Source organism: Lasiodiplodia theobromae, assembly GCF_012971845.1.
Source record: "Lasiodiplodia theobromae strain AM2As chromosome Unknown scaffold_12, whole genome shotgun sequence".
NCBI classification, from domain to species: Eukaryota; Fungi; Ascomycota; class Dothideomycetes; order Botryosphaeriales; family Botryosphaeriaceae; genus Lasiodiplodia; species Lasiodiplodia theobromae.
Genome location: NW_023336322.1, coordinates 453,634 through 477,588, shown reverse-complemented (window position 1 = coordinate 477,588; position 23,955 = coordinate 453,634). Strand labels below are relative to the sequence as shown.

General features: G+C 49.9%; 6 protein-coding genes across 6 annotated transcripts; 2 read left to right on the top strand and 4 right to left on the bottom strand.

Moving 5' to 3' along the window:
* Positions 1-879: 879 nt before the first annotated feature.
* On the bottom strand, positions 880-1,654 carry LTHEOB_4594 (uncharacterized protein; the record flags this gene model as incomplete). The annotated part of the gene is made up of 2 exons (XM_035513645.1): positions 880-1,321; positions 1,443-1,654. The coding sequence occupies 2 exons, from the start codon at positions 1,652-1,654 to the stop codon at positions 880-882; spliced, it is 654 nt and encodes a 217-aa protein (XP_035374643.1).
* A 156-nt stretch (positions 1,655-1,810) lies between these two features.
* LTHEOB_4593 (Cytochrome p450) lies at positions 1,811-3,505 on the bottom strand (the record flags this gene model as incomplete). Its single annotated transcript, XM_035513644.1, has 4 exons — positions 1,811-1,979; positions 2,044-2,216; positions 2,270-3,382; positions 3,431-3,505. 4 exons carry the CDS (start codon positions 3,503-3,505, stop codon positions 1,811-1,813), a joined length of 1,530 nt encoding a protein of 509 aa, XP_035374642.1.
* An 8,218-nt stretch (positions 3,506-11,723) lies between these two features.
* Positions 11,724-13,419, top strand: LTHEOB_4592 (uncharacterized protein; the record flags this gene model as incomplete). Its single annotated transcript, XM_035513643.1, has 5 exons — positions 11,724-11,962; positions 12,677-12,735; positions 12,785-12,804; positions 12,953-13,285; positions 13,408-13,419. 5 exons carry the CDS (start codon positions 11,724-11,726, stop codon positions 13,417-13,419), a joined length of 663 nt encoding a protein of 220 aa, XP_035374641.1.
* Positions 13,420-13,849: 430 nt separating this feature from the next.
* LTHEOB_4591 (Heterokaryon incompatibility protein) lies at positions 13,850-15,973 on the bottom strand (the record flags this gene model as incomplete). The annotated part of the gene is made up of 1 exon (XM_035513642.1): positions 13,850-15,973. The coding sequence occupies one exon, from the start codon at positions 15,971-15,973 to the stop codon at positions 13,850-13,852; it is 2,124 nt and encodes a 707-aa protein (XP_035374640.1).
* Positions 15,974-16,614: 641 nt separating this feature from the next.
* Positions 16,615-17,284, top strand: LTHEOB_4590 (uncharacterized protein; the record flags this gene model as incomplete). Its single annotated transcript, XM_035513641.1, has 3 exons — positions 16,615-16,782; positions 16,849-17,081; positions 17,152-17,284. 3 exons carry the CDS (start codon positions 16,615-16,617, stop codon positions 17,282-17,284), a joined length of 534 nt encoding a protein of 177 aa, XP_035374639.1.
* Positions 17,285-22,235: 4,951 nt separating this feature from the next.
* On the bottom strand, positions 22,236-23,504 carry LTHEOB_4589 (Nad dependent epimerase dehydratase; the record flags this gene model as incomplete). The annotated part of the gene is made up of 1 exon (XM_035513639.1): positions 22,236-23,504. One exon carries the CDS (start codon positions 23,502-23,504, stop codon positions 22,236-22,238), a length of 1,269 nt encoding a protein of 422 aa, XP_035374638.1.
* Positions 23,505-23,955: the final 451 nt, after the last annotated feature.

The following is a 23,955-nucleotide window of genomic DNA, read 5'->3' as shown; positions in this document are numbered from 1 at the left end:
GTCATGTTGAGTCGGCCGTGAAAATACATATCGGTACGTCGTTCCGGATGGTATTCTCACCGTCTTCACCAGATGCGAGTAAGTGGTGTCCACGAGATCGGGCTGGAAATTATTAGCTTTCTTCAGCACTCTACCTGCGTTGAGCGCTGTACCGTGTCTGGCTGAAGAAAGTCACACTTCGTAAACTACTAACATTAGAAAATGAACTGCTCTTAATTTGAAAAGGGGGAAGCACATTAGTTGCTGTTGCATTCGATAGCCAACATGGGGTAATTACCAAACAGTATATGTTTCGCGCCGCGCGGACCAAACAGCATATATCGAAAATTTTATAATAACGTAGAACCCTTAATACTAATTAAAATATAAGTATGCTTTTATTTATATAATAGTATTTAGACGTATATTTACTTATTATAGTAAAAGAATATTATTTTTATAATAAAAATACCGATATATTTAGCTAAAATCTCTTTTAAAATTAACTTTTTTTATCATATAAAAAAACGTTAATAACGACTAAAATTTAGTTGTTTTTTATATTTTTATAATAGTAGAGAGGCTTAAAAATATTAATAGTAGTAAAAATAATTAATTTCTAAATAGAAACGTTAGCGTTTTAGAAATAAAATTTTCGATATGTACTGTTTAGTCCCACATATGCTGTTTGGTCCGCCTAGGTACCTAACATATACTGTTTGGTAATTACCCCATTAGAATATAAGAATGAATTTGTACTACAGTAATTTCAATTTTGGTGTGGCAAAATAGCACGAGCGCGATTCTATATTGTTCCGCATTCGATAACGGATAATGATAATGACATCGATTTTCAAAACTCGAGTTGAAAGTGAAATATAAATCAACCGAAACGGTTGTCTATTCCTCAATGGCGATGAAAGGTTCCTCTTCTTCCTCGAAAGCGTTGTCATCGCGCCCGTGATCCAAGGACTGCTGAAATTTGACCCGAAACTCCTGGCTCAACGTCTCTTTAGCAACCGCAAGACTGCTGCTCTTGTGAACCGCGGACGGGGTGCTTGGGTAATTTGGATCGAAGATTATGGGGTCATCCTGAGGTAGAACGGCCAGCGCGTTCAGCACCGTCTCCTTGAAATCAGCAAACGGCGAGATCTTGTACCGCAAGCTAACATGAACGAGGAATTGTCCGTCGTCGTGCGGACAGCGCTTGAGCAGAACCGCCGCGCGTGTTTTCCACAGTACAACTCCTCTGGTGGTACCACTCAGTCCCGCTTGCAGCGATGGCGACAACTTCCGGATCCCAGTATCATTCCTTTTGTCCATTCCTGTGCCGACGCGCGGCCTGTGCTTCGGCAGTACCACGTTTTCCGTATGCCTAGAAGCTGACCTCGATGGTAAGCTCGTGGAAGCATTTGTCTTTCCGGCGGCGGTCGATGGTCCACTCGAAGATGGCGAGCGTTTACGGCACGTCGCTGCCTTCCTTCTCGAAGTCGTGGACGACGGTCGTCAGGTGTCCGTGCACGGCCATGCGAGCAGCGTCGCTCTCTCGGTCATATCCTGTGATGCGCGGTCGTTGGACGTCCAGGTTACTGTCGTCGTCTAGCTGGTTGCCGAGGCGAAATTGCGAGTCCTCGTCGTTGGCACGCTCGAAGACGAGCTCGAATTCGCGGGACATTGTCACAAATGTGTTTTTGTTGAAATTGTAAGTCGGCGGAAAGTTGGGTCAGGGCTGAGGTAAAAAGAACGTAATGATATCTTGATGTGAGCAGGATTAATACTTGAGGGATGTGCGGTAGTTAAGCAAATACAAAAACTTCTGCAGCCTTAGGCCCTAAGATCTTTTAACAAGCTTGACAGGTAGAGGAGGCTTCTCCCAAAGTCCGAACACTTTGTGGTCCGACCAGTCCCTGTCCATCTTACTCTCATTAGCAACGTAAGGGACCAAATCGAAGTTATAGAGCACTTTGGCCAGGATGAGGCGCATCTCGTGGTAGGCAAGACTAAAATTCAAAGGGTGAAGCTGTTAAACCTAGGCAACCGCGAATATCTGGGCGTTGAACTTACTTCTTTCCCAAGCAGGCATATGGGCCAACGGAGAATGGCTGCATGACGTCTCTCTTATCATTTGCGAACTCGTGTGGGGGCTCTGGCAGCCAGCGTTCCGGAAGGAAGGCTTCGGGTCTGTAAAAATTGTCGGCGCATCGAAAGGCGGCCCAGTAGTTGACGCATATGTTTGTCTGAGGACATGTCAGCAATTACCGTGAACAAGTTACTGGCTGGAAAACCTTACTCCGGCAGGAAGAAACTCATTGCAAATAACATTTCCGCCTTCAGGAACAATGCGCGGAGAGCCAAGTGGGGTAGGCGGGTATAAGCGTAGCCCCTCGGTGAGGCAAGCTTGAAGATAGGTAAGACGTTGCAGATTGTTGATAGTCAACTCATCAGTGGTGGTGACAGAGTTGCGAATTTCAGCCGTCAATATAGCAAGCTTGTCGGGATGTTTGAGTAGTAGATCGGTCAACCCGCTCAATAGAGTCGCTGTGGTCTCTGTACCTGCTACCATGAAGAGAGATGCATTTGAGTGCATCTGCGCCATGGAGAGACCATTACCCTTCTCTTGGTGGCGGAGAACAAGAGTCCAGATGTCGGGCCTGTCCGTGTTGGTATTGAGGCGCTTGTTGACACGGTCGGCAGAGTATTGAAAGTGGTCTTGACGCTTCTTCTGAAGTGATCGTGGTATGAGAAGGTCAAGCAGAGGAGCAAAGAATGGATAATCGCGAGACGCGCCAGCCAGCTGAAGTGCCTTGAAGCCCTCAAAGATAGCTTTCACCCATGGAGAGTACTCCGAGTCTTCCAGAAGTCCGAGGGATTGGCCAAAACACAGGTCCCCCATGACGTCGAACGTTGCGCAGTTGTACATCTTGACAATGTCCGGAGCCTTTCCTGCTGCTACCTGATTTGTCAAAGAAGCCACAAGCTTGTCGGCATACTTCCGAATAAGGGGCTCTTGTTCTTTGAGCGCTTTGTCGGAAAAGGCGTTCGAGAAGATGCGACGCACTCGACCATGCTCTTCATGATCTTCGATACTTACAAGGGACGGAACACCGTTGACTTCTTTTGCAAAGAAAGTAAAGTCCTTCAGGTTAGCCTTGTGCGTTGCAGTTCTGTGACCGCAGACATCCTTCTGGGCTTCGGGGTTTGTGTAGCTCAAGATGTTGGGTCCAATTCGCACAACCGGCCCGTATATGTCGTGCTGTTCCTTGATCCATTGGTGTTGCACCCCCTGGATAGCTTTGAAATGCTTCACGAGTCTCGTAGTCGCTGCAAACCTCGGTCCAGGGAATCTCGCCAAGGGGTGGAAGAAGACATTGTATGTGACAGCTCCAATAGCAGTCGCACACATCTGAAATAGTCAGTTATAAGGAGTAAGAGCTGATTGGGGGGACTTTACAAAAATGAGAGCGAATAAGCCAACCGTCGCCCAGTAGCCCCAATAGCTATTTTCAAGCAGCGTAGCCGATTCCATGTTCGAAAATGAAAGTAACTGAATTTAAGAATGAAAGTTCTTGATTCTTGAATTCTCTTTTGCAACAGCAAGTGCTTTTATAGTGAAGATATAGGGGCAGATCGGGCCCCTCGTGCGGAGACATGCGAGCCGTCGCGTCACGGCCCCAATCTTGGCAGCAGACGCTGGAACAGCGGGTCGCGGGAACGGAAAGATGAATAACCGAATACCCATCCCTGAACAAAGTTGCATCTTTGTTTAAAGCGGGGGGGTGTTTTCTCTTTTATTGCGGGGTGAACGGCTCCACTTCTCCGCACTAAACGACGGGATATCTACCGGTTCCCACCTCTATTTCAACTATTGAATGTATCAACTTTTTCTTTCATGATAGAAGTATGTAATGGCCCACTATCTCTTGCATCATATAAATCTAGAAGTCTACATTTTACTCTGTGCTTAAAGCATCGGTCCATCTATCGTCCAAATGACAACGGCAAACACTTCAAACGACACCGGCACCACTATTTCCCACAGGATAGATTCCCATGTCAACCTCGTCCGTTTTGATATTTCCGTCAAACCAGATGAGATATCAAAGTTGCAGACACTTCTTGAGCTTTGCCCCATCGCAAAGCCAACCCGGGAGAACTCCGGAACTCTTTCCAACTTCGGCGTCTCGCGCACCTGGTTGATGCGGTGAAATATGGGCAGATGAACTAGGATTGGTCAGCAGCCCCTTCTCGCTCGTACTCGGAACTGTTCAGTTTAACTAATTCAGGCTGAAATGGGAAAAAGAATTGAATCCTTTCCCGCAGTACTCGATTGACGTTCAGGATGATGACGGCGAGACCTATGCGGTTCGCTTTCTGAGCCCCCCCCCCCCCCTTTTTTTTTTTTCCAAGAACCCAGCCGCCGTCCCTGTCGTGTTCCTGCACGGGTGGCCGGGATCCGTGGTAAAGTTTCTACCCATGCTGCGCCACGTTCGTGCGCTGTATTCCTCGGATGAGAAGTTACCGTACCATCTGATTGTGCCGCATCTCATCGGATTCGGATACTCGTCACCCCCGCCACTTGGTAAGGACTTCATAGTGCAGGACAATGCACGTATCATTTCCAAGATGATGCATCTTCTTGGCTTCACTACTAAACGAGGAGGCTACGTGGCACAGGGAGGAGACGTAGATTTGGGTGAGAGAGTGGCAAGGCGCTAATGACAGAGGAATGGAGGGGATGACTGGCCATTTGCTCGAGTGCAAGTTGCAAGAGTACAATGAACATATCCGAAAAGAGAGGTACAGGGACGCTCGCTGCTTAGCCGTTGCGGGAATAGGGCTACTTCGCGCATCGATCGAGATGCGCATGCAGAAGGTACAGCAAAAACTCTTGGAAACGATCAATGCTGGTTCCCTTTGCACTCTCGATGGTGGTCTGGTCAAGAGTAATGGAAGTCCACGGAAGGAAGCTCCAGATCCAGAAATTGCGATGTATATGGAGTGCGTCTTAGAGTCCGTCGCTGCCTTGTTTGCTGTGGCCGAGGAGGAAAATGCTACGCTGGGTCTCATAGCTACTGCATTGTCGGCAGTCAAAGATCTTCAGTCGGTGACGGGGTTGAAAGACATGATCGAACGATTGAAGACAGAGGCGCAGCAACGCCATCATGGCGACGGCTATCATTTAGGGCCGAGGCAGATCTCCTCAGCAATAACCTTCTACAACTCCATAATGCAAAAGGATGATAGATGAGGTGGATAAATCTTCTATTGGTCCTGTAATTTGTCCTAGTCTTTGCACTTTGTTTTTAATATCAAATCCCGTTCTCTACCCTGACTATATTGACAGTGACCTAAATTGCTCTCCTTCCGACGACCTCGATAAAGGTTTACGAGAGTCGCGAAGATGATAACGAATATCGAGCTCATCCAGCTCCAGCTGCTCGGTGCTAACGACGGTCTCACCGGTAAAGATGATGTGGCTCTCCTCAAGGATTTACTTGTGGCTCTAGACGACGGAAAATAATTCATGAGCCCGGTTTACATCAACGGCTACAATCGCACCTCGAGCGGCTGCATTACAGTACTACAATAGTTGTCAGCAGCATATTCGACAAGTCTCGCTGCATTCCGCGACCGAACAGGGCGGGCACTACAGCCCCCTCCCACAGCCGATGACTAGCGCGAAGAATAACAAGGCCCCCCAGCTCTGCCTTAGAAAAGTAACATGTGGGTAGCTGAAGCTATCGTCTGGACGTGTATGTAGAATTCAAAAGTCGACATTCTCGTCCAGACGATAGCTTCAGCTGCCCATGACGTCAGCAAAAACAAATCCACGCTAGCCAATTGTCGCAAGAGGGGACTGTATGCGTAGATGGACCCGCAGACTCATGTTCACGCGGGCTCCAACCGAAACGAAATACACGGAGCTCCCGCGACCGCAGCAGCCACACCGCATGGCAGCCTTCAGAATCCCCGCATCACCAGCGAATAAGGATCTACCAAGTAACTCTTCTGGCAATCTATAGCTTCGTATAGCTGGAGTCCCACTGCTGCATGGGATCAGACCAATGCTCAACAATGCCACCAATCATACAGAAGAGTTGAACAACCGACGGTTAGCGCGAAGAATCGCTGCGCTTCAGAACTGGGAGACTGGGTCTGAGCGGACGATGTGATAGGTAGAGCCCGCCGAGATATGCGGTCGAATCTTTCAAAAGTATGAAGAAGAAAGATGTGCTGGCATTCTGACGCGGCGCCCCCTGTACGCGCGCTGTGCCGCAGTTGCTGCCTACATGAGCCCCACTCTCCATCTTTTATTTCCAGCCTTCCAGACTTGTAGCCAATTTCATTACAACACATGCCTGTCTCACGACCCTTGGATTTAATGATTCATAGCGCATTCGCCATTCTGTCCAAACGTATTGACTACGAGTGCGACTACCATATCCGAGCCTCACGCCGCCCGCGCCGCGCCGCAACGCCTACGACTACGGAGACGCTCAACTCACCAGCTACCGGCCGGTCCGTGCCCAGCGCCCTGACTTAGATCGGGCCTGAGCAGGGTATCACGCACGGTCCTTGGATAGCACCTGTGTATCACCCTTCTGGAGGTGGGGCATTTGCTCGGGACACGTCGAAAAGTCCTCCTTACCTTCATACTCGTTCTATCTGGCTTATCTCGAGGGCCACCGGAACGAAATCAGACGACCACGAAAAATCACCCAAAGGACCAACCGTCTTCAAGACTTGCTGATTTCCTATCCGCAACTCTAGTCTATGGATTCCAATCCTGCAGATATGGAGGGCGGAACGGAATGGGAGGTCGAGGCAGAATACTTTTGTGATCGACTCTGTCCGAGCCTCAAGGAATTGGATGAATTCAAGGACAAAGATGTTAGTTCAAGAACACAGTGTAGGCCTGTCCCGCGCTAAATATTTTAAGCTCTCGAGTTTTCGTGGACAAAGTGAAGCTGTCTTGGAAGTACTGGAATGCGAAGATGAGACATACAAGTCCCCAGGATTTCAAGAACTCTACAGTATGTGCTCCTAAGCCTACCCACCTTTAAAGCAACGAGATGAATTATAAATGGTGGGGAATTAGTGTAGTGTGTTTGACTGACTCAATCTTAGACGGACTTCTGCATTATTCAAATCTCGACGACGCATTAGTCTCTGGGAGGAGACCACTTGCCGTGGATTTGCTTTTCGAACTCCACGGCGGTGACCCAAGAAGCTTCCCTAAGAGTGTTAGCTGCCAACCCAATCTGCCATCTATTCTAAGTGACACATCAGAGGCTGAACCCTTTTTGGAGGACCTCGCTACCAAGTGTATGAAGCGTCTAGAGGCTCATCATAGTGAAGAGTTTTACTACGATAACATTAGAGAGAAGTGTAAGCTGCATCGACACATGGATTCATGATGACTTGCTCACGGCTCAGTTGATTCTATTCTCCGATTCGCTCGAGGAGAGCTTGTACCATGGAGACGTGAACATCCATATGTGCCAATGGTCGTGGGTTTCCGATCGCTTTGCCGGATCGCCATGAATCGCTCCTTGGAAAAAGCCAAAAACCATTGCAAAAGGTGTGCCGGGCAGGTTCTCCGAGGCCTAGTCCAGAACCATGAACGCAACAGATCAACGTTCAGCGGCATCCAAATTGTTGTCGGACCGTCAGGTTGTGGAAAGACCCGCTACATCCATTCACTTTTGCAACACCATTGGGGTCTATACCTTCTCGCTGGCAACTTCCCCCAACGAAATGGCTCGGAACAAAGTCGGAAATCCGGTTCAATTTCAGATGAGCTGCACTACAGGCCCCACCGCTCTGGAGCATCACGAGATACCCAAACCTGGTTCGCTGACATCAAATCTGCCCGGAGATATGTCAACATCGACGAATCGTGGCTAGGGAGCGAGCGAATGCAGGCCCTTGTCAGTACACGTTTTGAGATCTTGCATATGATGCTTGAAGCGTCCGACATGTTGAACGTCCAATTCACCCCCGCTGATTGGCTTAAAGTGCAGACAAGCGCTGATGGTTCTGACGATCTATTCAATCAGCTCTTCCGTGTAGCGCGATTTCATCAAAGGAGGTTGGAGAAAACACTAGAAAAGAAGATTTGGAGAAAGATTGGACGTGACGTACTCATCATCTGCATAGATGAGGCTCAGTGTGATCTTCAAGAATCAGTCGGAAATTCTAAGCCCATTCCGCTCCTAGGCTATATGATGGTTCAAGTTCAAAAAGCTCTGGGTTACGCACGCTTACCGATTCACCTCGGAACCGTATGGCCGATGGCTATTTCAGGCACAGCTCTGCAAGTCGACAGGTCCATTGAAGCCATTAGACAGCACCAGCCAAAGCTAATGCCGCCAATAACGGCATATTTGGCGGAACTACAGAGGCTTCACAAGGCCGTTAAAGACCTAAAGATCTCGTTCAAGGAAAGCTTCCGCATCATACGTAGCGATACGGACTTCGACGAGCTCCTTGGAAACCAAAAATGGATGAATGACTCTGTTCCGGACCCCATCGTCAAAGAAATCAAAGAAAATGCCAAACCTTTACGTGGAAGGTACAAATGGTCGGTATGCTACCTCGAAGAAATCAAGAATCTATATGATTCTGGGAAGCTCTCGAGCGATGAGATAAAAAGGTCTTGTGAATTGGTTGTATCCAAGGCAAAAGAAGGTCTGAAAGATCGACTGAGAGACATAGAAGGGAGGGCATTTGACGAAGCTCTGACTCAGTTCAAGCAATTTTGCTCCAAGTCGATGGATGTTGGGCCTGAAGTTACAAGAAAAGAAGAAGAGGAAATGCGCGAAAGCTTCCAAAGACAACAAAGGCTACACAACAAACTGCTTGACGAGCTTTGCTGGTTAGCTATCCGTAGCGACCTCTTTGGACAAAGCACCGTATTCGAGTCGGAAAAAAGTGCAAAAATGGTTGAACAAGGTTTTGCTTTTGTCGAAGAGCGAGGTTCGACCAATCAGGGCAAGACAACAGTTGTGGTACTGAAGGAGAGGCTTGCGGTCGAAGCGGCAATTGAGTATTTCCAAGAGCAAAAGCAAGGTGAAGAGCAGGGCAGTATTAGCAAGTACGATCAGGAGCTTAACAAACTCTTTTACATGGGACAAGACAACCAGAGTGCGACTGGTAAAACAGCAGAATTGCTCTTTGCGCGGGTAAGTGTAAACTCATTCCACCAGATGCCCAGTCACGCTCACTAACAGTTGAAAAGCATTTGAAAAAGGTTCTTGGGCGTCACGTACGAAGCGATGATATCTTTTCTGCAGAATCGTCACAGGAACTCCAGACCAAGTTGCTCCCTCTCTTGGTCGGACGGGGAGAAAACGTTGGGCAGCTCGTGGAGAAAGATTTTTCGCAACGCTTTGATGAGCGCTTCAACTGCGATCCTGACAACCTTTGTCTGGTTGAGGGCAAATACACTGCATGCCAGGAGGAGACCAGAAGAGATCGGCCACGCACCAAGACCATGTGGAACTGGATGAGGGTGCTCAGGGAGGGGAAGGATTTGGAATGTACGTTCTGGTTCCCTAGCACCAGAGCGGGTCCCGATGCTCTTTTTGCCTTTAGAGGGTCAACTAAAGGCCTCGAAATGAATGAGGACGTACCCATACTTTGTGCGGTTCAGGTAAATATCTTCATATTCCGCCAGCCTGTTACGGAGGTTACTTGCTAATATCCTGATCCGTACACTCGCAGATCAAACGGCAGCAAGATCCTGAAATCTCAGACGCCATTCAAAGTACGAACCCGAACCATTGGTTCTGTAACGGCTTTGAGTCAGACCGCATGGGCATTCTGACTGAGCTTCAAAAGTGGCAAGAACGGGGTTATCCTATTGTCCGGATTCTCATAACGGCCCTCACAGACCCCCCCCCAAGATGGATCTAGAAAGAAAGCTTATCTATTGAAGGAGCAAAGCATGGAGAAGATGGAAGAGCAAACGATGAATGAGGAGCAGAATACGGAGAAAGCCAGGAAGGAACAAGATTATTTGACGGATCAGAAAAAGGAGAGGTCTGACTTGACTCGAATAAGGCACATTGAGCTGCTCAAGGCAGCGAAAAAGAAGGAAGATGAATCCAAGAGGGGAAAGAGAAAGCGGAATACCATGTCTTTGCCTCCTACAGCTGCAGAGAGGCTGGAGCAGGCCAGGAGGCTTCGAAGTGTCAAAATTGAACCTGATAGCCAGTACTTCAACTGGATCGGCGCTGAGAATGATGCCATTCTTTTTGGGAGAGCCTTTCGAAGACTGAGGGAATCACAGCGCAGGCAGAAAGAACAGCAGTGTTTGATATAACGGGTGCAGAAGTAGCACATGTAGATGCACGAGTTTTCATTAAATATAGCATCTCCTCTCTTATCATCCTGTAACACCTTGCTTAAGCTCACCTTACGGCACATTTTGGAAGTTCTCCTGGTTGTACATGCAAGGCTGTGTATATTTACATTGACGACGTCAGAATCGGCAACAGGTACTGTGCCCTCCTTTCCACCGTCACGCCCACACAATGGTAGGGCGAAGCAAATCGAGCAGCAGCCGAATCTGAGCGCGACTGTGCTGCGCTTGAAAGGTGTCCGATGTCAGTTGCCGAGCGCTGATGACGATTCGGTCTTTAACGCATAGAAGGGAGTTATAACCGAAGGCAAGCGCCAATAATATCATGGCCCTACAACAAGGAAAATGCTATGGAAACTCCCTGACGAGTAACAATATATAGGCAATACAAGCTATTATCTAGAAGCAAATGTATACTTGTTGGTTTCGCATTTATGTCACGGTGATTACTGTAGCTACCCGTGACAGGAGCTAAAAGATAAAGGGGTAGTTACCAAAAGCGACCCATATTTGATGCGAAAATACCAAATCCGACCCTTTAGCCTAAAAGCGACCCTAAGCGACCCGTCCACTTATACAACTCAACACCCTCTTATTAGAATGTCTATTTTTTGCTATAGTAGATATCTCTGGGCTCGGCTATTATTATTATAATAAAAAAGAAATAAGGATTCTAGTATTATTAAACTTGTACGACGCGTTGAATATGGTGGATTTTGGTAGAGGGGTCGCTTTTGGGCTGGAGGGTCGGATTTGGTATTTTCGCATCAAATACGGGTCGTTTTTGGTAATTACCCCAAAGATAAATCCGCGCTTGCGTTCGGTCGCAACAATTTTCTGCACGCTCTTTAGTTAGGCGGAGAATAGGCGGAGGAACAGGCTGGGGTTGGAGGACACGGGAGTCCGTATGGGACAGGATGTCACGAAGAAGGATTTGAGCTTCCGGTAAAACTAGTAAAACTATCAGTCTACCGGCTGCGAAGAGGGTGTAGCCGTATACCATTTCTTGGTCAATCCGAGAATTTCCCTGCTTCTGCGTAGCCGCGTTTTCTCATCTCATACAAGTGATATCTATATAGACAGGAATATACATTCGTAAACTCTTTGGTGCATCGTTCCAGCGCATGACTCAACGGAGTAGGAGGGGGTGTATTAAAACATGCAAGGTCTGACTGGAGTATCCATTACCTATTGTAGCTTAGCCAAGCAACCGCAATCGAGCAGAAATTGACCAGTGGCGTAGAGGTCCAGATAAGGTCCAAATGGTACATTTACCCCATGTAACGGCTACCGCCTCCGTGAAGCATACAGAATACTTACTGTTACTCTCTAGACTATGCTAAGCTCACAAGAAAGTCAAACACCAACAAGGCGCCAAATGGCATTTCAGGCATCGACCCGAGCTCGGTTCCCCTCGAAAAGCAAGCATGCGCTACCCGGCAGGAAGGCTAGCTTAGCGCGCAGCACCAACGACGGCGCACATATGACGCAGAAGGAGCAGTATGGCCGCGACAAGATCAACAAGCTAGCCTCGAGTATCCCGATGGTGACGATCAAGCCCGAGATTTCTGTCTGGATCATAGGAGTAAGCAAGTTACGTAATGAGGCTGAGATATGGTATGTGGGATCTTTGTTCTGAACGCCATGATCCTGAAAGAAAGTGTTCCGAATATCAATTTCTTGTACTGAACAAGCGGGCCAATACCTAACTGGCGAGAATCTCAAACTGGCCCCCAAGATTGAAAGCTGTGGCTGAGACTATACCATATTAACCCCACATTCACGTCCACTGCTTTCATGCCAAGCAAGACTTGCGAAAGCCTTTAGGTGGCTTGCTTGAATCTAGCAAGAACTGATGTGACGCCTGACGTAGCCTACTTGGCATTCCAAATTCATTAGTCGTGCAACCGATGGGTTTGTAAGACCGATATGTCGGCTGGATGAAGGAGGTGGACCGGACCCGAGTGTTCTTCGATGAGCATCATGCTGTTCCATGGTCCAATCATGCGAGGCCGCCTGCGCCAGTGTTCAGAGAGGTGGATCATTAGCGTGGGTACACGAAACGTATGGATTTTAGGATGTTACGCTTAGCATCATGATCAAAGATATAAATCCAATCAATGGTATAGATATCGGAATGCAATATATATTATCGCGAGGTACAATTCTTAACATTAGGCGGTATTAAGAAAAACGCCTTGCATACTGCCACTAAAATAATGCCGTAAATATTACCCTAAAACATATGGTCACGCAGCGAAGTGCTCTCGCTAATGTTAGGTCGTACACGTTTTGGCAATGAAACAATCAACCCAGTTGCAACTGCTTTAGGTTAGCGCTTATCACACCAGATCGTGAAGCGATCGACGCAGGATCTGGTGGCGTAAAAAGTAAGTAGTAACCGATACCTCCGTCGATCTTGACTGACAACGCCAACAGCATCTCTGAAGAGCATAAAAGTTGGTCTCCCGCAGACTCTTCTCATTCTCCATCCATTTCCAGTGCGCTTTTCGAAACAACATCACCGATAGAAATCCGCTGCCAGTCCTATCCACCATGTTAACAGCCCCTGCTCTTAGCTTCGTTCGTTGTACTAACTTTATTCAGACTCCCAACATGAAGTTCAACGTTGGCATCATCTTCGCCGCGGTTGCCTTCACCCGTGTCTTCTCCGTCGCCGTCCCCGACGACTCTGCCGCTAGATGTGGAAACCTCGGCATCATGTCACTTGACGACATCCCCGAGGACGCTCGTGCCGGCAACGTCCGCAAGTGTGCCGATCATCCTCTCGGCCACAACCGCCCCTTCGAGGGAACATCCTTCGCGCCCATGGACGACTCCGCCGACACTACGGTCGTATCCACTAATGCTTCCAACCTCCAGGAGAGGGCCTGCTGGTTTGACTCGGAATACGGCTGCACGAAAGGATACTGCTGGAAGGTATGCGGCAATGGTGGCAAATGGTGCTGGACTGCTAGTAATGGTGGCTACGGCCCGTGGCACACGTGCGCTAAATGGAATGACTGCAAAAAAAAGTTTCCTTGCGGCAAGAGCTGCGACAGCTGTGGCTGTAGCTGCTGAGGAATGTTGAATCACCTCGAGGAAATTGCCAAGCCCGGGTCGGTCTTTTCCGTAGTATTCGTACTAGTACTCTCAGAACCTTCTTTATCGGCCGAATAGATAAATTCACTCCTTTTTTTCAACTCATCCATGCTTATGGTTGTGTGACAGCCTGAGAACTTGATTGTATGCTCAGCAATTTCCTTCTTACAACCAAGCTCAGTCGTAAACATACATGTTTTTTTCTCATTGCGGAAAAAAGTGAAGAACTAAGGCATACTCACGCTACATTCTAAGGCTCTGCCACTTTCGCGCTAGCTATTGCCTGCAGCACCCTATGGATTGTGGGGAACGGTGTGGACCATCTTGCTTTAGCGTTCCCGATTTGTGCCAAGCATACTGGAAATCGTTGTCCCTCTGATCTTTATTTCCTATTCCTTTTGTTTAGAGAAACTTGAGCTCAGTCACATCAGCTCCCAAGAAGAAGTCCACTCTGTATCCACGAGATATTCCAATCCGGCGATATCCGGAATCAATCTCACAGTGCTCCAGAAGTAGCATCACTGAGCTGCCGATTTCGAGACAGAAGATGGCCAAATTTTCGTCATCTATACGGTGGGCATCTTGAAAGTAATCAAGCTGGCCAATGACTTCCTCCCTCAGAGCCTCATATGTAAGAACACGGCCTGATTCCAAATCGACAGAGTTAATGGGGGTGTCCGGGCTAATTGCAAATGAAAATTTCTCCTGGCCGTCAATTGTCTGGCTAATATCGGACCACGCCATGGAAACTGATCCTGGATCTTTGAAAAGCCGCAGTCTGCCGCGAACGTGGAGCGATTGTACTTTGGCCCCGTCATTGACAATCTCAACGAGTGAGCGCTGCTGTTTTCTTTTAGACCGCCCAGTGACCATCTCGAACTCCTCTGCTGCCGAGAACGCCTTCCAATCAGCGCCGACGCCAAACGGCAACGAGGCCCATGACCATGACGGTGCCTCTGGTTTCACTCCGCTATCGTCCAGAACAATCAAAGCAGGTGACCAGGACAGATCTTCTGCTAACGATTGCTTCCAGAGCCCAGCAAGGTACTCATCTCCCTTCCTCACCTCCAAATACTTGGCTGCCAGGCCCGACAGCGCCGGAAACCGATCCCCCGCATTCGTGCACTGGCGTCTCGTATACGACTCCACGATCTCTAGCCAACTGCGATGCAGCCCTTCCCCAGAATCTTTCCTCCTCGTCTCCAAAAAGCCCTGCGCCGAATCCTTCTGTGCTCCATCTCCGTCCTCCCCTCCATATACCTTCGGCTTCCGTCTCATTTCCCTTCCTTTATTCCCCTCCTCCCCGGCCCAGCCTCTCCCCATCTCCACCCGTCGCGCCCGCACACACGACCAATACATCCGCTGCCCCGACCAGTACAGCACTCTTGGACTGAGCCTTTCTTCCTGTAATGTCCATGCCCTTTTCGCCAGCGGCGCTTTCCTCCTCACCTCCTCCACCCCTACCTCATACGCAGCGATCCACCAGGAACCGGCGAGGCGGCATGGCACATTGTCATACTTCCACGCGGTGCGAGTCGAGAAGAGCGGCTTTGTCGCAGCGTCGTTACTGGCGATGCACAGCGTATAAGCTGCATTGCCGTATACCTCGTGCATCTTGGCGGATTCGGTTTCCCAGTCGCCGCCGGGCCCCTGCACGATACACAGTGCGTCGATCCAGATGTAGCGCGTGCCGAGGGCCGCGACGAATGCGATGGTGTCGCGGAGGGTAGGTGTGAGGGTGGACGTCGGGAAGGGCGCAGAAGAGCGCGCGGAGAGGTTGGCGGGGGTGGTTAGGGTGGAGTGGACGAGGGCGGCGGGGATGGGGTCGGAAGGTGGTGGGCCCCAACAGTAGCTTAGAGCGACGTATGGGTAGTGGGTTGAAGAGGTGGTGCGGTGCTGGTTGGGGTGGATGAGTTGAACGGATTGGGAGTCGGCGAGGATTTCGAGGAGGCGGGTGGGAGTGCTGGTGGAGGAGCGGAGGTTGCCGCATTCGGTATGTGTGGCTGTGCAGGCGTCGAGCCAGGACTTGGCTTCGCGTGCGACCGAGGGGTGGCGGGGGTTGGGGTGGAGTGCGGGAGAGGTGATATCGTTAGAGGCGGTGCAGGAGACGAGTGCTGATGCATGGTCGTCATCACGACGCCTGCCAATGCTGACACGAAGCCTCAGTACGTCGGTGGACGGTTCTCTGAGAAGCGTGACGAATACTGCTTCTGTTGCTTCTTCAAGCTTTGCAGCATCTTCGGTAGTGGGTTGTTTCAGAATGAGCGCCTTTCGGAAGGTGCGGCACGCTACACACTGTTGTGCACATGCAGCGAGCTCTTGGTAGTTTTCATGGATCCGGATCGGACCTAAAGGTTTTCCAAAGAACCGCTGCTGAAGCTCTAAGTCTCTAAGAGCGACGAAAAGATTCTTCAGCGTGTACCGGCAACTCCGGCATTTGTATTGCAGGTCGTCATCCTTTTGCACCTCAGTGCTGTCCAGTGGGGGAGCTGAGAACAGTTGAAGAAATCTCTTGAGAAATGCCATTCAGATGGGCCACCACGGATTCCGCTCCTAACAAAGCAGTCAAAGTCGTCAGAAGGTGGAATGACGCCAAGTCCAGGCAGACATCGGCTTACACGTACTTAAGAGTGATGCCTTCAGCAGATGTCTGTACGACAAGGCTAGGGCTTGATTTCAAATCAGCTCCGTATGAATGCAAGGGCATACAGCAGCTAGGTAACAACAAGCATAAGCTTAGGGCACGCCACGGGTCTGAACAATAGCGAATTGAGAACATCAATAGAAACTGCAAACTTAAGTCTAGGTAAATATAGTATCATGTAAAGACTTTCGCGTTCTGATAAAAGCTTATAAGTTGGGAGGGGGGTTATCGTCTCATCAATAATCTTGCATTAGCTACGAGTCGCCACCTTGGTCACCATGGAATGCAAGTCGACTGTCGCACCTCGCCTCATGATCCCATTTCGGATAAGCTCTGTTTCATTAGCCCACGTCCACGTCATCTCCCAGTCACACAAGAGGAGGCTGAGTCCATCTTTACTGTGCTATATCAATCGCACTACCAGGTTAGAGGAATGCCCAGGACGCTCACTGCGATATAGAGACCGCCCAATAGACACGATCCGAAGAAATTCTCTTTTGCACCCCAGTACTTCCTGCACAACATGTCGAACCCGATTCTCTGGAAACTCGCACATGGCCTATGCGTCACAAGCTACGCCTGTATGTTCGTCGCTAGCTTCATTGCGTTCGCCGGGACAGACATCGGCCTGAACGAGGGTTTCAACACGAGCATATACATCCACGCGGCCCCCTGGGGTGCCGCAGCCGTAGTAAGTTAATGCGCAGGGCCGCTCTGGATGGCCAACCGTACTGACTCACCGCTTCTTGTAATATAGGCAATGATTGGAACAATCTCGAGCGCTGCCCTATTTGCTAAGCTTTCTGAACTGGATGACCCAAATCAGAATGAGACGACCGAGAAGCGCCATTTGAAGCGGCAGACCACTGTTGTGATTGGGGTCGCGTTCAGTCTGTGCTTGATCATCGCGGACATCATTACTGCATCTGCTTTGGCAAATGCGAGCAATATGGTGCGGCACAATTCTACCACGCCATTGAATGTCGACTGGTATATGGCTGTAGTGAGCGCGTATGGTGTTCCTCAAGTAAATGCTGAGCCGAAGCTAATGTGAGTCCAGGATTATAACCGGCGCCAGAATTATCATGGATCTGTGTAAACTCATTGAATGGAGCAAAGAAATGCACGGAGTTCACTCGCTGTTGGAGGATGTTGAAAGAAATGATGAAATTGATGAGCCCTATAGGGACTGAATCATAGAGACTAAGGGAATTAGCCCACATAACATAAGCAAAGTATGAATCCACTCTTCGAACTACGTTGACAGTTTGCTTTCCTTTTCTGCTTGGTGACGGCTTTGTTATCAGCTTTTCGCCGTGTTTAAGATATTGATATTGTCGCCATGCTCCTCAATTTGATCAATTTAACGATAGATCATGAAGACAACAACTACTCAAAAATAATATCCTTGAAAACTGGATTGGCGTTGATCCAGTCTCGCAAACAAATGTAGCCAATACTAATCCTATGCGCCAATAATCCCTTTCGCCCGATCAGAATGACAGCAACACAACATCTCGGCGGAATCCCCCCTTCTGACGCTCGCAAAGCTCTCTCCGTATAATCAAGATCCATGTCTGCCAAATGAGCAAATCCCCACGGATTCTGGGGCAAGGCGTAGTCAAGGTGAACAGAAACAGCAATGAATTCATACTTTTTCTCCAATGCAAGAAAGGGTTCTATCTTGCTTCGCACGCGTGGATCGCGACGCCATAGGGTGCCCACTATGCGTCCCTTAGTGTCTAGTATAGACAATGTGGCTGCGCCCCCTTGAACGCTCCATAGTTTGCCAAGATCCAATTCAAAACTTGCACACTGTGCGCGAGTCAGAATCAATTCTCTCCGTAGTTCTGGCGCTACGGCATGATCGAGATCAGAGAAAAGCTGTCTGGTGCTGGAAGAGTCAGCAGTCATGCCAAACGCGTTGTTCCAAAATTCTTCATAGGTCGGCCATTTGCTGGAGAGATGCTGGCGGTAGTCTTGGAGGGTTGTGAAATCTCCAAGTCCGACCTGACAGTTTGACTCGATGCATTTGTTGGTCCAAGCAATCGCCATCGCTTCTCGCCAGTCGTCGGAAAGTCCGGTCGGTGCAGTTGAGCGTATTGTTTGGGTACCTTTTAGAGATGATTTCGTCCACGAGACTAGAGTGCCACAAAACGACCGTCCGAACCCGTACGAGAGCCTGATATCCATCGCTTTCGGCCCAGAAATAGATGCCCACGATAATGTTGGAAACCTGACATTCTCGCTGCAATCTTGTATGTGTAGCCCTGGCCAAATAGGAGACCTGCGTATTGGACGCCACAGGAGTGCTTCGTCGAAACAAGGATGTGGAATCCCGAACCACGAGTTGTCAATTCCGTAAATGGCCTCGATGATACCAGAGAAAGCATTACAGGCGTCCGACTGGTAAGTAAGCCTGCGCTCACTATAGAGTGAGAAAAGGATACCAAATCCATCTCTATCGGGCCGCCTCTTATCTACGACGGTTCTCGCCCCCCTATTCCATTTGGCCTGATACCGGAGGTCTGTGGTTTTGCTTTCATGCGTAGTGTTGGAGCAGCATTCGTAGCAGATTTGGTTTGAACTGAAAAAGAGTCTCCTCCGAGCGAGCACGCCTTCTTGAAACGTCCAGCCGCGTGACCCCCAAACGGAATACGGCGCTGTCTCCGGTCGAGCAAGAGGGGCAGAGTGGAACTCTAACCCATGAATAGTAGTGGCCTTCGGCAACACCTGTCTACCTCTGCTCACCCCGCTAAGACCGTAGTCCGCAGAATCGCCACTGGAATCAACGATGACCAATTTTGCAGACGAATAAATGGTAGCCATTCGATCAATCTGGTGTTGCATGCTATCCCCATCCTGAACAATGCATAGCCGATCTACCCATAGATAACTCTCACCGAGTCGAGCGCATACGTGAAGGGCATCCTCGACCGTTGGCGGTAAGTTTGAAGAAGTCAAACTGCCATCCTGCTCAAGGAAAGGTACCGATGATCGCGTGGCTTGTAGGCAGTTAGCCATCGTTGGCTTCCCCCAGACATAGCTGAGAGCGACGAATTCGTCATTCACTGAAGCCTTGACGAGACATCTCCTCTGAACGTCGATAAGCCGAAATTCGGATACTTCAGAGCGAGGGTGAGTTGATACGCATCCTGAGTGGTCCGTGATACACTGCTCGAGCCGAGATTTCATTATATTCCAGGTTTCATCGGTAATAAAATCGGAAATATTTTTCGGACGCGGTTCTCCTTCTCGATTCACACTGGGATCCCACGCCAGGATGGTCGGTACTGGTGGTACCCCTATCGTCCCGAGGTGCTCTATACGAGCGGGTGTAATGAGTGCGTTGTCGAGATCTTCCGGAACTCGTGCCAGTTGAACCACTTTGAGAATAGATCTCCTGTCACCGTATCTATCAATGGCTGTTTTGACCATTCGACAGAATAGGCAACTCTCGTCCTTGATGGCAATATCCTCGACGGGAAACTTGAGTTTTATGACGAAGCTTTCAGGCGTACATGACAGAAGATGGCGGAGGCGTAAATGGCTACAGAAATCGCATAGGTTATGCGAAGCATCCTCCTCAAACGAAGAACAGGCAGAGCATTCGCCATGAAAAAGAGTCGTACATGCATCTGTTGATGGCTTGTGGAAATGGAACCAATGGAACCATGAGCTTTCCTGCCATTGTGACCGGTCGTAGACGGCGAGGCAGAAACGGCAGTTGATTCTGGAAACATCCACAGGGTCCGGGCTTGATTCGTCAAGGTACGAATCGTGTCTTAACGTCGACGAAGTGCCCCAGTCTATGACTCGCGGTGCCCATTCTGTCGTTACTGCGGTGCCATTTGAGTCATGACTGAAAAGCAGCTGTGGTTTGAATGAGGATTGTATTGTGTTCCTTCGAGACAAGCGCGGATTTCGCTGAGACTGCAGATCTCTGTCCTGGAGCAAGGACGTGGTATCCTGGAAAGATTGGCTGTGTTTAAGTCTCGGCGACGAGTAAATCGCCTCCATACTTCCTGTGCAAGGTCAACAGATAATCAAGCCCTTCCCCCAGATAATTGTTGCCTACCTGGTGTTCGTATTCTACCCGCTTACGCCTCGTCTAAGAGAGCGGGGTACTTTATGATTAGAATATCACGTGATTAGCATCTCTGCTTATGTGAGTAGATATATTAGTCGTTTTTACTGTATACCAGGCGAGAGTTGCGCACCCATTCACTATCTACCGGGAAACTGACAGCAGGGACGAAATTCTTCAAGGTGTGCAATAAGACACAAGCTTTGCAGACATATCTCGTAGCTGACGGTCAGAGATTTATTTCATTGTACAGTATTTAGGTTCAGCCAAGTACATAAATGTAGGGCTCTTGGCGCCAAACAGGCCCTGTTTCGTAATTTCCCCTGGTGAAGATAGGCCGGGGTTGGGAAGTTGACTACAGCGGCCCATCATCCGAGTTTCCGATGGTTGCTTGTAAGCAGCTTAATTTGCCTTTTCGTAAGCGGGTCGCATATACCACGGCGCCTGTCTGTGATTGAGCATGTCTTTGGCTTGATCCTCTTATTATGTTGCTGCCCACCGGTGGCTTTGAGGCTGAGCCTTGATTGCGTCAACGAAGATGGCTTGTAGGTGGGGTGGTGGGTGAAAAGCCGAATTCGTAGGTGCGGGGCTGAGATGGACAAGGGTTCTCCACGTATCACCACGCAGCACTGTTCAGCCTTGTCACAGAGTGAGGTGAAGATTGGCCACAGCAAAAGCGATCGCAACCATCTCAATAGATTATGCACGTCAGAAGCGGGGTTTGCATCCATATTTCGTATCTATTTCTGCACCCGTTAGCATGTGATGCAAAGCGAGAGTGAGGAAAGAGTGAAAATGTGGCGGCGGCGCAGAGCTTTTTGTGAAAAAGAAAAGGATTATAAGCGTAGCTTTGATCCTCCGTCAAACACTCAATAAAAAGTACCAAGCCTAGCTCAGTCAAGCCCTTTCTCTGTTTGTTACGCTACATTTGGAATGGAAAGCCAGCCAACGTCCTCTGGAACAGCCAGAAACCCAGGTGGGAGTATTAAGATGACGCAATTGTCGACCAAACCTAACACATACGGCTAGGCCGCAACAACGTTGAAGAGTCACAAGACGTTCGGTCCAGCTCTCCAGCAGGACGCAACACCGACAACCGAGAACCCAGCGAAAGTTCGGAATCTTCCGAGTCGAATAAAAAACCGTTTCCATGGAAGAGGCTTCGTGTCCACTTGCCAAACGTAGGACGAATCATCGCGAGCTGGTGGCCTACTAGAAACATCACGATTGCCCTCGCATCACTAGTCCTTACAGTGCTTGGCCTGTGGGTGGCAGTCAATGCAAACAAATTTGCCATCTGGACCTCCATGAAGGATTACATCGAGTATTGTTCCGATCAGGTTCGTGCATGTGAGATCACGTTAAAAGCAGAGACTAATGGAATCAAGGGCGCTTTGAAAACAGCTGACTGCCGCCGAGCAAGCAATGCTACCCTTCCTCCCCCGCCCAAGTTCTGGAAAGAGTTGGGCCATTCGATGGTTAAGAGAGCTAGTTCTGCGTGGGGAAAGTCTGCGTTTGACGACCCTGAAGAGGTTACCAAAATCTACCTGGCTATTGCTATCTTACTGCAGGTCGGTATTGCCATGATGTTTATTATTCTTCTGTCTCGATATCGCCAAAATCTTCCTAAGAACAAGATATCTTGAACTTCAGATTGGTCAGTGGCCTGTTTGTCTGTACTCCACCATTGAATATAGGCCATATCTGGATTTAGTAGTCCCTCAAGCTTCCCATAGCTACATTGGAGAAAGGCAAAAAGAAGTGCCCAACGATATCATGGATTCGATTCATTGTGGCGTTTGGTTTACCCTGGATAACTCAGTCTCGATATTATCCACGTTTTGGAGGATTTTGATTCTGCATTCCGGAATAGATATACTTTATAGCAACTTCGAACTATGGTTGATTAACTGTTGAGAAAGGACTAAAAGTCTGCTCTGCGGTGTATGTCATCGGGCCTGTGACGTGACGATGTGACCTCCCATCCTTTTCTTGTTCCAACTGTTCTCCCCACTCGTGCAGCCTATACCGCGACAACAAACACCTGCACCTTGAAGCTACTCCTTTCCCCAGTTTCCTGCCATTCTCTCCCTGATCCTCTTCACATTCTCATCCGCGCCCTCCCTCGCCGCCTCAAACGCCAACCGATACGCATGCACATTCTCCGAAAACAACGGGCGCCAATCACTCCACCCCGTCGCCTCCCTGATCTTCCGGCTATCCACCCACTGACTCCATCCAAAGATGATCTCCGACCCCTTCGGATCAACCCCCTTCGGCAACGCCGCGGGGTCCACGCCAAACTCCGCGCCGCCACCAAACCCATAATCCTTCGCCAGCGCCTTGCCAACTTCTTCCAGCGTCTCATAGCGCCTACCAGAGATATTAAACGCCTGGCCCACGACACCCCTCCGCTTCCCCTCACCCCCAAACAAAGCCGTCACCGCAACCGCAACGTACGCGTCCGCACAATCGTCAACATGCAGCCCATGCATGACCGTCCCAGCCGGCGGCACGAACCGCAACACCTTGTCGTCCCCCTCATTCTTCCCCTCCTTCACCGCCGCCGCAAACCCCTCCACATACTCCATCCCCGCCCCATACAAACTCCCACTATACCCACAAATCGGCGTCGCCCGCAGCACCACCGCATCGAACCCGCCGCTCCCGCCCGCGCTCTCCAACGCCTTAACCGCCGCGTCCGCCCGCCCGCGCACCAGCTCGTGCGGCGCCAGCGGCGTGTCTTCTGTGTGCGGCGCCAACCCGGGCTCGCCGTGGAGGCCGGTGGTGCCGTAGTCCTTGCAGCCGCTGGACCAGAGGACGAGTGGGCGCGTTGGCTTTCCTTGAGCTCCCGCTCCGGTGTCTTTCGCGGCGGCGGCGGAGGAGGAGGAGGAGGCAGAAAGACCTTGCACGAGTCCCAGCACGTCCGTCCAGTGCTTCGCGCGCGCCGCGCGGTCGGCTGGCTCGGTGCAGATGGCGATGACGTGGACGGCCGGCTTGGCCCCACCCTCACTGCTGTTGTCATCGCCGTTGCTGGCGGCGATGTGGGAGAGGATCTTGTCGCGCAGCGCGGTTGGGTCGTCGTCGGAGAGCGAGCCGATGATCGGGACGACTTCTTGCGCGGCGAGGGTGCGGGCGGCGGAGGCGCGGCGGACGAGGCCGAAGACGCGGAAGTGAGGTGGAGGAGGAGGAGAGGCCGCGGTCGTGGTGGTGGAAGCAGGAGGAGAAGGGACGGAAGGGCGGGTGCGGAGGAAGGCTTGGCCGATGGCGGTGCCGAGGTAGCCGTTCGCGCCGACGATGAGGACGTTGAGGGCGGAGGAGGTCATTGTTGCTTTTTTGGAACCTTTCGCTTTGGAAATGCGTTAGGGGGAGGGAAGCTGGTCTGTTGGTCCCTTGGGGTTGTTGCTGTGGTGGATTGGCGATGGAGAGGGCATGTTTGGCAGCGCTATAAGTGTCATTGCCTGATGCTTTGGTGTTTGTCAGTCGGACAAGTTGTATCGGTGTTGCGTTGTGGTGTTTGTCCGTCGGCCGAAATGTCTTCCCGTGTGGTGTTGGTCAACCGGACGAACAGCCTCCCGATTTCATTTGTCAGCCGGTCGAATGGTTAGAATTGTGTAACAATCGCGCGGCCTTGCTAATGCGCTTGATAGTTCCGTGGAGAATGTCATAAAATTCTGACCGAGTAGCCTTGATTAGCGCGATGCATCTAGACCCACTCAATGATGCGAAATCGCCTCAAGTTCATACGTCGGCGCGTATTCAGTTAACAACATCCTA